Here is a 13,397-nt window from a genome sequence, read left to right as displayed (position 1 = left end):
AGGTGCCAAGGTCTTTATTTTTAGAGATTTATTGTTGGAAATATTTTGGATTGCCCAGTTCAGCGCTCAAAGTTAACCATGAGGTTAAAGTTCATTTTATGAGCATGAAGGACGGTTGTTTAACTTTTTCAGTCTGTTAATGAAATGGTTTGATGACATCCCAGTAATTTTCATACATTCAGAATCTATATTTGGAGCACTCAGGTGAAAGGCTATTTAAAATCTGAATCCTGAAAAAGCACTGGCTTTTTATATATCTGTAACATTTGAAGGGAAAGTCTACCTCCCACCCCACCCCCCAACACCTTCTGACCACTTCCTTCATGATTCCTGACTTCTAGAACCTAACATTCATTTATCTTTTCAGAGCTGCCTCTCTTTTCTAAGGTCCTGATCTTGCAAATCTAACTCCATTCATTTCAGCTTGTTTCACTGTGCAGTTGGAAAGAATCTTATAACTGTTGTTCTTTCCAGAATGTTTTATTATTTTGTTTTTATCTTAAAATTATGTGCATGATTGAGCAGTTTCTGTGCAGGTGATTCCACAATGGGTCATAATACCTGGTTAGTTCCTGAGATTACAGATTTTGATTGTTTTTCTTCTTGTATTATATAATGTAAGGAAAACTTTGTCCTAGTTTGAACACAGTAGGGTAGGAAAGTTGATTTCTATAAGGGCTTTACCAACTCTGTCATAATGTTGAAATCTGTGAAGAAATTGACATTGAGCCATTTTATGACATTGATCCTTATTAAGGAGCAAAGTTACATTTACTTAGTAATATTTAGTGCATCCAGTGCTTTATAGCCATTAAATACTGGTTGAAGTGGAGCTGCTGTTATAATTTTAACTGCCCTTGAAACCCATGTTGCTAATTAATCTACCAACCCCGTACTTTTTGGAGGGTGGGAAGAAACCGGAGCTCCCGGACAAAGCCCATGCAGGTCACAGAGAAAGTTCAAACTCCTTACAGACAGCATTGGATTCGAACCCGGTTCACTGGCACTGCAATAGTGTTGTGTTAACCACTTGATGTAAGATTCTTGGAGGCAGTTTGTGTTTATGGCTCCAGAAACAAGATGTGGTCTCAGCCTGATCATCTGTTCCTCGAACACTGAGGCATAAATATCATTAATGTCACCCTTCCTCTAAGATCATGGCAGTGTTGCCTTTTAGTTCTGTTGGAACTGACAGAATCTCAATATGATTCCTCGGCATATTATATTCCTCAATATAATATTATTACCTGAATCTTTGCCCAAGTGCTTATGGTGGGACCTAAGTCAGCAGTCATTTGCAAGTGGGCATTTTCTAATCTTCACTAATGTCATGATCATAGATTGAGAGAATCTCACAAAAATTCCATTTGTACAAATGTAAACAAAAATCATACATTCGATCAACATTCAATTCATTTTTATGTCTATAAAAATATCCACAAAGAATTTCCTTTGTCCTGTAAAGACAAGCAAAGAGTTACCAAGTAATCCAGGGCCAAGCAATAGAACCCCTGGCCCTTGGAGTGGCTGTGAATCTTGCCGCCTGTTCCAATAAATCCGGCTCCTGTGTCCCCGTGACCTCCATAGCTATGTGGTCTGCTGTTGAGTGATGATCCCAAGATCAAGGTATCCAAATCGCACCTCCCCAACCCCTGGAAGCCATCGGTACCTGAGGCCTTTGGGGAAGCCTGCTCACTGTTGCACCTTAATTTGCAACTTCAAGTTAAACAAAATAAGGGTGACGAATCTCTGGAATTCTCTCTTGCAGAGACTTGTGATGAGCTCTGTGGAAGATGTAAAAGATCCAGGTATTGAGGGTGAGAGGATCTGACACGGATCCTGGGGTAGATCAGCCGTGGTCAGCTAGGCTTGAGGGGCTGAGTGGCCTACTCCTGGTGTCTTCTTGTGAAAATGAACATGGTAGGACCCAGGCTAAATTTGTGTCATGTTAGCTGTTTCGTTGACCCTATTGTCTTCAGAAAGCCCAGGTTGGGAAGGCCAATGAAGAGCCTGCTCTCTCGCTCTGTAAAAATGACTTGCAAGTCTAAGCAGAGAAATCACAGAGGGAAGATGCTGGAACAAAAGCAGCAAGTTAGTTTGAAGCTCTGTTGCATCAGGTTAGTGCAAAGCTCTGGGAAGGTAACACAAGCTATCAGTTTGGACATGAAACCTGCTCACTGGCCTTTTTCTGCGCTGATATTTGTTCCAGCTGCATGACTCCAGCATTTTGGGTTTCTTGTTTGGATATCCACACCTCTCAAACTAGCTTTGTAATTCTAATTAGAAGACAGTGTGGGGGGTCACAGTCCAACATGATGTTCCTCTCCCCTGGCCTATGGACCACTGTCTGAAATAGTATCAGGAATGGATTGTGGGTTGGAATATGTGAGCAGTTGTGGCAATGTATTTTTCTTTAAAAAGGCCACTATTTAATTCCCATCCTTAATTTGCCTCGAAGAGTCTTCATGTTCCAGAATCTTGGCCCAACACCTTGTGTAGATTAGGAACAATGTGGATTTTAAACTTGGTCACTTCTGACATGATGATAATGCCTCGTGCGGTTAAAGGTGATCCAACCATGAAAACAGTACAGCACTGTGTCACTCCTCCCTGTCCAGTCACTTGCGATGGCAGCATGTTGATTGGAAAGATGAAGTTAAGTAGGTTTGTCAGGGTGCTGTGTTCATTCTTTTGGTGCAGGAGCTCACCAAAAATGGCGACAAGGAAGTCTCGTGAGACCTGGCCTTGGTGGCCGCCATGTTGTATTTGGTGTAGTAAAATTGAGAGAGAACGGTAGGATGAGGAAGGAGGATGATCGGTCCTGGAAGAGGTGCTCCAGTGAGCTCCGGCAGCACTGCAGCCATGAGGTTTGTCCTGGTGGATTCCTTCACAGTCTGTCTCAGTCGTATAGTTGCGTCCTTCAGCACATAGCACATGTCCGATGTGAAGGAATGCTAATGGATGAATCGAGGGATGGGGGGGGGGGAAATAGATGTGAATCCTAAGGAGACTTCCTTCCTTGTGTTCTGCCCTTGTGTTCTAGCAGAAGGTGTTTACGTCCAAATTCATCATGGGAGTATGGAAAGGGATTTGGGACATTAGTTGAAAGTAATGGTTCTTTGATCATGTGTTGGGACTTGATGGGACTTATTCATGGGTCATTCCTTCCATCTTAGGTTGCCTTCACAGGAGAGCGTTGCAGTAGGAGCTGTGTTGGCTGTGCCTTTTTCATGTCTAAACCAACTGCATGGATCTTCATTGAATTTTGGAAGATTTTCTCAGCCACAAATTGAAATCCTTTGCTTAATTGTGACAATAATCCTCCAGACAAGTTTGTCATGTCTGTGTGGACACATGGGAGACTGCATCAGTGGGAGAAAATGAATGTTCAAAGTTTCAAGCCAAAACATCAACCATTCTTTTTCTCCCACTGTTGCTGCTCAACCTGTTGAGTTCCTCCAGTGGATTGTGAGGATAGTTATTGATCAACTAATTTACCAGGGTCCTGAGTTAACATATTGGCAAGATGGAGGTTTCCTTCAATAAGCTACCTGGAGATGTTTCATGTTACCATTATTTTATCATTTCTAATTATTTAACTGAATTTAATTGTTAGAAATCTACCGCACAGTACAGGCCCTCCAGCCCACAGATCTGTAAAATGGCGGTGCTGGCTCGACGGGCTGAAGGGCCTACTCCAGCTCCTATTGTCTACTGTCTATTGTCTACTGTCTATTGCCTATTCCTGAAAGCAAACAAAAGGGCAACATATTGATCATTGAAAAAAGATTAATTGGAATTATATTGAAGGTTGTATTTATAAATCTGAATGCAGGTGTGAAATCTGCAGAGATAATTGCAGGAAAGAAATGCAAAGTTGTTTATCATTGCCAGCTACATGGCAAACTATGTGGAGTGCCTGTGCAGAGAGCAAAATGCTTATTGTGTGTACCTTAGAATTCAGAAAAAAATGAACTTGGGTGGAAGGTTATTGTCATTATTTAGTGAGAGACTTTGGTATGAAGCTGAGAAAATCTCCACTTGTTATCTGTCTTGATCTATTTCAATCATGGTGAAATTAAACTTCTAAAACACAGCAGAATGACATAGTCTTCAAGCACTATCCTCAATGTGCAGTTGTGATCCTTGCAGAGTAGGCACTTATATGTGGATGGTATGCCACTGGTATTCCAGTGTTCACACTTTTGCAGCCCAGGGCCCTTTAAGCTTCCCTCCTCTTGGGCAGTCCCGCAAGGTCAAAGGCGACTTGGTTCCACCTCAGGTTTTGGGGGCTCTGAAATGGCTTTTAAGGCTGCTGTTGGAGATGCAGATTCTTCCACTGAGGTGGATGGCGGAATGGGTGGATAGGTAGTATGCTCCTTTGTCATTTTCGCAGGGCTTCTTTATGCTCCTGGGACATGGCATCAGGAGGTTCTCAATACTGTGTCATTAGCTGCTTCTCCATTTTGTACAAGGAGGCTTTGAGCACATCCTTGAATCTAGTTCTCTGCATTCATAATCTCTTCCTGTGCGAGTGAAGTGCATCCTGCTCTATCCACTTTACGTCCATCTGTTGGCAATTAACATGGAGTGAAGTGAGTCTGTTGGTATTGAAACCAAAATTACAAGTGAATACAGGAACATTGAAACAAGTTGTTTAGCCCTTGAAGCCTGTTCTCCCATGGTGAACCACTTCTCATCTGCTTCCTACTTCTGTTTAATGTTGGCTCTATGTTTATCATTACCTCAAGTGAGCAAATGTCTATTGATCATTTTTGTCAAATTAACTAAGCCCCTATCTCTTGGGAAAATGGTACACGTTTCCATTCTCGTTTATGCGTGGAGTGAAATACAGAGTCTGTGGACATTGTGATTGTAGTAAAAGCAGATATGCTCCAGGAACTCAGGGGGTTTCGCAGCATCTGTAGGAGGTAGGAAAAGCTGTTTGACTCCACCTCCTGTGAATGCTGCAGGACTTGCTGAGTTCCTCCAGCAATTCTGTGTTTTTACCACTCTTATTTATGTCAAGTCGCAGTTCCTGGTTTTCACTCTGGATGTTAAACAAAAAGGTTTTGATCAAATACTTGCATTCCTCTTAAAAATCACAGAACATACGTAGAACATAAAACAATACAGCTCTGGAACAGGGCCTTCAGCCCATGTATCCGTGCTGAGCGTGAAGTCAATAACCGGGAATGTATCTCGCCAGAACTGGGGGCTTACTCACCTCAAAAGACCCAACACCACCTTGTTCTTGATCTCAAAATCCCCTAACGCATGAGTATCCTCCACATTATGCTCCCTATCACTGTCCATGCTCTTCTCCTTGGTAAACACCGATGCAAAGTACTAAACATCTAAAGCAGTGGTTCTCAACCTTTTTCTTTCCACTCACATACCACTTTAAGTAATCCCTATGCCATAGGTGCTCTGTGACAGTAAGGGATTGCTTAAGGTGGGATGTGAGTGGGAAGGGAAGGTTGGAATCACTACTCTAGACCCAAATGTTACTGAAATATTTTGCTTGAGAAAAATTGTCATTGGCCCATTTCCTTTGGCGTTATGAAACTGCATATAACGAGTCAGTTAGGGACGATTAAAACAGTGGGTTTCAACCTTTTTCTTTCCACTCGAATACCACCTTAAGCAGTCCCTTACTAATCACAGAGCACCTATGACATAGGGAATACTTAAGGTGGTATGTGGGTGGAAAGAAAAAGATCGAGAACCACTGATAAATCAAATCACCCCTTATTCTGGCTATGGATTTCCTGGAATATAAAAGTAGTTTTGCTCATTATTTAACTTAGTACTTGTAAAAAAAAATTAAGTGAATCAACTGTGACCTCTTCTCAAGCCGGTATGTCATCTTTTAAGATGCAATGTTCTCTAGGGTCAGTATTGCCATGACTTAGCTGCATCAAAACTTTCCTCTTGGGTTATAGTTCTTCATTTAGGTTTTTTAAGCCTTTCTGATCAGTGTTTGGAACTAATTAATACTGGAGCCCTCTGTACACAGAGCACTAAAATGCTATTCCATTGTTGCTTCTTTTTAATTATGTGGTACTTTCCTTATTTGATCCTTATTGGTGATTACATGTATCTGCTGAAATCAATTTCTCAGTGTGTCACTCACTAACCCAGCAATGTGGTTTTACACACCAATAGAGTTCTTGCTGTGGTTCGTGTTCTGGTGTCATTGATGTGTTAAGCTGGTCACTATTTCACTGTCACTTTGCCTGGACTTCATTGTGGTAGAATCTACAGCCTTGTTTTGTACAACTTCTCCACTTCAAGTACGATTCGTGGCGAGCAAGCAGGTTGGGGACATTCTGAGGTCATTAAATATTTTATGAATGTACAGCTAGTCCCCGACTTAAAACTGTAATGGGGACCGAATGATTGGTTATAACTCAGGGTTGGTTGTAGGTCGAGGAACCGGGCCCTAGAGCTGCCGACGGGGAACAGGGAGTCCAGGCTGCCAATGAGGAGCAGGTACCTCAGGCTGCCGCGGGGGAGCAAAGACCTCGGGCTGCCATAGGGGAGCGAGCAGCTCGGGCTGCCGATGGGGGAGTGGGGACTTGGGGCTGCCGACGGGAATGGGGACCACTGTATACAGTACTTTTAATACAAAAAATGTACAGTTTTAATAAAGATTTTTAAATTTGGTCATATGTGCAGGTGGACATAACTTGTGTAGGTAGGAAGTCGAGGACAACCTGTATCTTGTTCTCACATCAGCAGGAAACAAAATAGGAAAGCATGATATTAAACACGGAGTATCAGCTCTGATGCTGGATCTCTGATTTTCATCCCACTCACTTTCACTTGTATTACCCCTCCGTTCATTTTGGGAGAAGCGCAGAGTTCTCCTGGACTAAGTTTGCACGTGTGTAGTGAAATTATTTATTATGTTAATTAGCCAGCTGTGAACAATAATCCTTTGGAGTCACATGAGAGACTACAGTTAGTGGAATCTGGAACAAAAGACAATGCGCTAGAGGAACTCTGGGTCGAGCAGCATCCATGGGAGAAAATCGGCTGACGTTTCAGACTGGACCTTTCACCCATTCTCAATGAAGGTTTCTGGCCCGAAGCATCAACCAAGGTTAATTCTTTGATAGTAGAATCTTATTACATCCTGATCATTATTTTTACATTGACCATGAATTAGGAAAAAGAGGGTAACAAATTGTTCACATTGTATGCTTGAAATTATTTCCAACCTAACAGATGCTCATATGATCCAGTCTCTTATTAAGCATTGTTTTCTAGATATGGTGAGAGAAAAAGTCTGATAAACCTTGAAGCTAGGAATAGGTTAATAGCCTTGGAGGAGGACAAGCAACATTTGAAGGAGTCTTATTTAGGTATCTGTTGAGTGCAATTTAAAAGCACATGCACCTGCAATCAAATTAAACCATTTCTCTATAACCTAGGTGACGCCCATCCAGGGAAGCAAATTGCGATTGCCTGGGTATCTGTCGGGAAAAGGTTTTCATTCTGGAGAGGACAGCAACGCATCATCAACTCCTCCTTCTAGGGGGAGGTCACAAGTCTCAGGTCAGTAGTTTCTCTTTCAGCACATTCTACACTTTTAGACTGAAGCCTTATCAAGAGTTGAAGATGAGGAAATTACAAGTTTAAAAACATACTTCCTGACTTCCTACACCTGATCTCTGGTTGCTGATACCTTGTTGAAAAATGTACATGATTCAGAACTGGTTAAACTAAAACTCAGAGTGTTCAAGTGGATTATCATCTGGATGTACAAGTAAACCTGATGAAACAGTGTTCTCCAGCCCTTGGTGCATAAACATGCAAATATACAGACAGACATAACACACATGCAGTCAAATGATGCTTGCAGTATGTATATACATATATAAAAATGTATTGTTAAATAAATAGTAGAGTCAGAGAGTTTTTATGTTTAGTTCAGCAGTCTCAGTGCCTGTGGGAACAAGGTGCTTCTCAGCCTGGCTCTGATACTCCTGCATCTCTTTCCTGACTGAAGTAGCTGAAAGATGCCCTGTGGGGGGGTGGTAGGAGTCCTCAATGATTTTGCTTGCCCTCTTCAAATGATGATTCTGGTAGATCACATTGATGGAGGGGAGCAAGACTCCAGCAATCCTCTCTGCCGCTTTTATGGACCTGTAGAATGACTTCCGATCCAATGCTCTACAGCAATTGTACACACTGTGATGCAGCCAGCCCAGATGCTCTCAATAGATCTCCTGTAGAAAGTTGACAGGATGGAGGCTGGTAGCCTTGCCCACCTCAGTCTTCGCAACAAGTGCAGACACTGTTATAACTTACAGACAAGTGAGGAGATGTGTATCCAGGATAAATCAATTCTCTCTCCACTACAGAGCTATTAATGAGTAGTGGAGGGTCGTCATCCCTGGTCTTCCTGAAGTCGACAATCATCTTCTTTGTCTTGTCCATGTTTAGACAGGTTGTATTCTTACACCATTTCACAAGATTTTCCACCTCTGAAGCATGACTCATCATTGTTGCTGATGAGGCCAACAACTTATGTCATCTGCAAACAAGATAACTGTTAGAGCTGGATCTGGCATTGCAATTGTGTGTCAGTAGCGTGAACAGGAGTGGGCTGAACACGTAGACATGAAGTGTGCCTGTGCTCAGCATGACAGTTCTTGATGTTCTGGTACCATCCTGGATAGTCTGTGGTCTTTCCATTGGGAGGTCCAGAGTCCAGTTACAAAGAACCTGTCCCAGTGAGGATAGGTTCTCTGCCAACCTCTGGGAGATGATCATATTAAATGCTGAGTTGGTCGATGAACAGCAGCCTGTTGGGAGTATTTAAGAAGTTGAGAGATATCTGTGGAGAGAGAAAAGCAATCTTCGCTTTCGAGATTGATGGCCTTTCACTGGAAAAGTAAAATGGAGGAAGAACAGGTTGTGAGCGAATGTGGAGGTTGGGCAAAGTGGCCCAGCATTGAAATGCTGGCCGAATGCAATGCAATATGCAGCAGCCTGTTCTAGACATCCTGCACCTGGGCACTGCAATGCACAGGTTTGCACTGTGCTGGAAGTCCGGTGTTTGACAACTCACTTGGCCTCCCAGCTTGCATCAAGTCCACCAGCATTTTGCAAGTGACTGAGCAGAGTTGGGAGATAAGTATTCTATCTCGCACCCCTCTTCAGGTGATTCTTCCACAGAGGTGCTTAGGTAATATTTTAGTTTTAAGTACTTGTATGATTTAATAATAAATTTATTACCTGTTGATTTAAATTATTTGACTTTGAGCATCAGAGACAGTTGTAAACAATCAGACACTATTCAGAAGCACATTGTTGGCCTTCTGACAGCACCTCTGGGCTCTCTGGGAGCTGGTTATCACTTGTATTCCATCATACTTTGCAGGACAATTACCAGGATAAGTTTTGAAGCCATTGGGGTCCGAGGAACTGGTGTCGAGGGCAGTGGAGGGGTATGGGTTTAGTTCACCCCAATCTCCAGTATTGCACAGCAAATATGGTTGACAATGGAACAAGCAATAATGTAATTGAAATAGCAAAAGCACAACAAGCAGCTATTGTTTGAAAGTGGTGGTGATGAGCTTACAGAGTTGAACTGTGTGAAAGGCATGATTGTAAGCTGAGCAAGGTTTCCTTGCGCTCTTCTTGAACTTTCGTAGGCCAAGGACAGGGAGACCCAATTGGGAATGAAGTAGAGAAATGAACGACAACCAGAAGTGGAGGCAAGAGCAATGGGAACTCTAGTAGTTGAGCAAAGGGAAGATAGGGATAGGAATGGAAGTATGAGAAATGGAATAGATGTGATCTGGAGCTTTGCTGTAAGAGAAGAGAATCAGTAGATGCTGTCAGAACAAGAAGGATGTGGAAGAATGGAATAGAATCCTTACCAAAAGCAGGGTGAGGCCAAAATGGCTGTGGGATTTGTCTTCTGGAGGGAATAGTTATTTTTTTAATTTAGGCATACAGTATGGTAATAGATCCTTCCAACCCACGAGCTCCTCCTCCAATGCACAATTATCCTACAAACTCGGTATGTTTATGGATGGTGGGAGAAAACTGGAAGATGCAGAAGAAACCCACACAGATACGGGGAGAACGTACAAACTCCTGCTGGATTCAAACCTGGGTCTCTGCTGCTGTAACAGTGTTATGCTAACTGAGGTTATTGGTTGACAACCAATCTCCCAAAGTAGAAATTGGAATTTGTGGAAAGGAACTGAGGAGTTACCAATTGGACATTTGAAAGTGAGCAGAAGGTGGAATTTGGAGCAAAGCTGCTGAAATCTTCAACATAAACCAGTGGTTTTCATATTGCCTCCCTAAACTCACATTCCACATTAAATATTCCCTATGCCATAGGTGCTCTGTGATTAATAAGGGATTGCTTAAAGTGGTATGTGGGTGGAAAGAAAAAGTTTGAAACCCACTGTTTTGATCGTACCTAACTGACTTGTCATGTGAACGGTTTCACAACTCCAACGGAAATGGGCCAATGACCATTTTTCTCAAGCAAAATATTGCAGTAACAATTGGGTCTAGAGCAGTGGTTCTCAATCTTCCTTTCTCATTTACATACCACCTTAAACAATCCTTTACTGATCACAGAGCACTGATGGCATGGGGATTACTTAAGGTGGAATGTAAGTCTAGGGGGGCAGTTTGAAAACCACTGAAAGAGTTTGAGTGTAATCATTTATTGGAAAGGGGGGGTTGAGGAAAGGGAACCTGAACAGGTCTTGAACAAAGAACATGCAACTTACCTCACAAAAAGTTGTGCTTAGCCAGAGTGCAATTTCACCTGAGGCAAAACTTCACCCAGAGGGGTGTTCAGTGCAGGAAAGTGTTCGAGGTGGATGAGGATTGATGAGACCTTGAATTACAGCAGAATGAGGGGGATAGAATTTTGGACATCCTTAGAGAAAAGGAGACTCTGTGGAAACGTAAAATGAGGGAGTCAAAAGAGCTGCAGCCACTGGAATTTGGAAATGCTGTATGAGGATGCTCCCCCCACTCCCATGTGCAATTTAACCTGTGCGGCCCTGTTCCTTACTGCACATTTGAACAATAGTTATTTCATTTGCCATGTGAATGAGGTGTCAGTGGAATCATCCTACAGGTGTAGTCGACTCCTCAAAAGGCAGCATGGGGTAGTATTTTAATCCAGAGCTGATGACTAAACAAGGTACCGTTAAACCTGATATCTCTCAAGTCCCTTGATAAGTAAAAACAAGTGACATACTTGCCTTTCTGGGGTTGTCCTATGTCATTCAATTGTATGGTCTCTCGGATGTGAGATGTTATCTGCATTTCTTGGTTATAAACAATAGAAGGACTGATTTAGTTATTATCTCGTTTTTACTCAGATAGAAATCCTCGTTGTAATAAATGCAAAATAGGAGATGCTTCTTTAATTCATATGTTATGGACGAGCCCCAATATGGGAAAAATATTGGAGAGAAGTTTTTCAAACACTATTGGTGATTCTCAATTTAAAATTAGAACCAAATCCCTTAGTTGCTCTGTTGGGAACTCTTGGAGAAGACCATGTCTTTCTACTAACTCCAATTAAATGGCACATTTTATCTTTTACTTCCTTGCTGGCCAGATGTGGTATTTTGATTAAGTGAAGAATAATACCCCACCTATTCATGCACAATTGCTAAGGGACATTATGTCCTGTTTAAATTTGGGAAAAAAATAGATTCCAAATGTTTGGGGGGGCCCATTCATGGACTGTTACCATAATCTTGAGATTCAGTGTTAATACAGAACTTTGGCACACTTTAGCAGTGAGCTACTTTGTTTCATCAATATTAACTTTCATGCTTGATTAAGGTAGGGGTTTAGAAAGTTTAAATGTATTACGTCCTATCTTTATTATTATGGTTGTGCATTGGGAATTCATATATATGATCACTTTTGTACTGCTTTTCCTTCTCTTTTCTGTAGGACATTCCATAATTGTACTGTACAAATTTATTATTGCTGAAAATTAATAAAAATTTTTAAAAAGAAAGAAGGACTGATTTAGTTAACCAAAGGTTTGTGTGTGTTTAATGCAGCCTTGGAGTCGAGAAAAGCTGCAAGTCGTCCCACCAGCCGTGCGGGAAGTAAGACCGGCAGCAGAACAAGCAGTCGGCGGGGGAGCGATGCTTCCGATTTCGACATTTCAGATATTCAGTCTGTGTGTTCAGATGTTTCAGAGACAGTGCCTGACACTAGCAGATCGGGGTCACGAGCAGGATCTCGGCCATCTTCAACGAAGCCGTCAAAAATACCAACCCCATCAAGGAGGTCTCCAGCGACAAGCAAATTAAGTGCAGCCTCCAAAAGATAGTGCGATCTTGGAGGCGACCTCCTCAGTAATTCTACGATGCAATCCTTGGGATGTAAAATATTCTGTAGAATCTGTTGTGAAATATTGCAAGAGGTGGACTTTTGATGCTGCAGAATGGCCTTATTTGTGTGTTTGTCTTGTAAGGTATATTATTTTATGTGAATAAATATTCTGTTAATTTTTTTTCCTTGATGCCATATCCTCTGGAGGGAAAATTAAAAGAGCTTTTAAGAAAAATGTAAGTTAAACTAATATTTTTACATGAATGAAGAATTGGGTAACTATTGCTGAAAGCAGTCTTTGAATGTATGATCATGAAAAAAACCAAATCCCAGGAACATGTCTTGTCAATGAGCAGGCAGATAACTCTGTGGTTTGCTAACAACTCTGATGACCTCATGCACAATTCTAATGAGGCAATGCTGAAAAATTACAAAATAACTTTATTTGCTCGAGCAGACGTTTTTCTTAATAAAATACAAAGCAAATGTCTGTGTCCCATGTAAAAATGGCCACAAAATGTCATTCAGCATTACCTTAATATAGCAAATTGAATTTACCCTCAGTTGTTTAGTTAACACATTCATGTTGGCTGTTGCAAAGACACTTTAAAAACAAAGTCCTGCAGCATTCTTGTGCCATTTTATTTAGCTGAGATCAAACTGCCATTATTAAAACTCTCCTGCCCTCCCACAAAGTAATTTGTACTACTAATAATTAATATATTAAGTATGAAGTGTTGACGTCAATGTGAAATTTTCTTTTGCTTGAGTGGAAGATAATTGTATCATTGATCCCATTTTGTATTAAAGCAAAGATGCTTGCTATAAGTCATTAACTGAATCATTCCTTTTTGTTTCTTTTATAGCAATACTTCATGTGAAATTACTTTAAAAAAAGCAATTTGCTAATGCCAGTAAAATTCTCACAGATGTGGTTCCAAATATGACAGATTTTGTTCAAGACTGCAGATTTACCATAAAACGTGAGAGAAAACAGGTCTTTCTAGTCTGTGGCAAACTATTATTCTGCCTCATCTGACTGACCTGCA

The 13,397-nt window shown here is 41.4% G+C and overlaps 1 protein-coding gene across 17 annotated transcripts in view; it reads left to right on the top strand.

Annotated features, from left to right (window-relative positions):
- dst (dystonin) overlaps positions 1-13,180 on the top strand; it is a 570,552-nt gene extending 557,372 nt beyond the window's left edge. For all 17 annotated transcript variants that reach the window (XM_069886058.1, XM_069886062.1, XM_069886061.1 and 14 more), the window contains 2 exons: positions 7,440-7,563; positions 12,072-13,180. In XM_069886058.1, the coding sequence (XP_069742159.1) occupies positions 7,440-7,563; positions 12,072-12,346 (399 nt within the window). In that variant the 3' untranslated portion in view covers positions 12,347-13,180. The remainder of the gene's footprint in view (positions 1-7,439; positions 7,564-12,071) is intronic.
- Positions 13,181-13,397: the final 217 nt, after the last annotated feature.

Source organism: Narcine bancroftii, chromosome 6 (assembly GCF_036971445.1).
Source record: "Narcine bancroftii isolate sNarBan1 chromosome 6, sNarBan1.hap1, whole genome shotgun sequence".
NCBI classification, from domain to species: domain Eukaryota; kingdom Metazoa; phylum Chordata; class Chondrichthyes; order Torpediniformes; family Narcinidae; genus Narcine; species Narcine bancroftii.
This window is presented reverse-complemented; position numbering and strand designations above follow the sequence as displayed.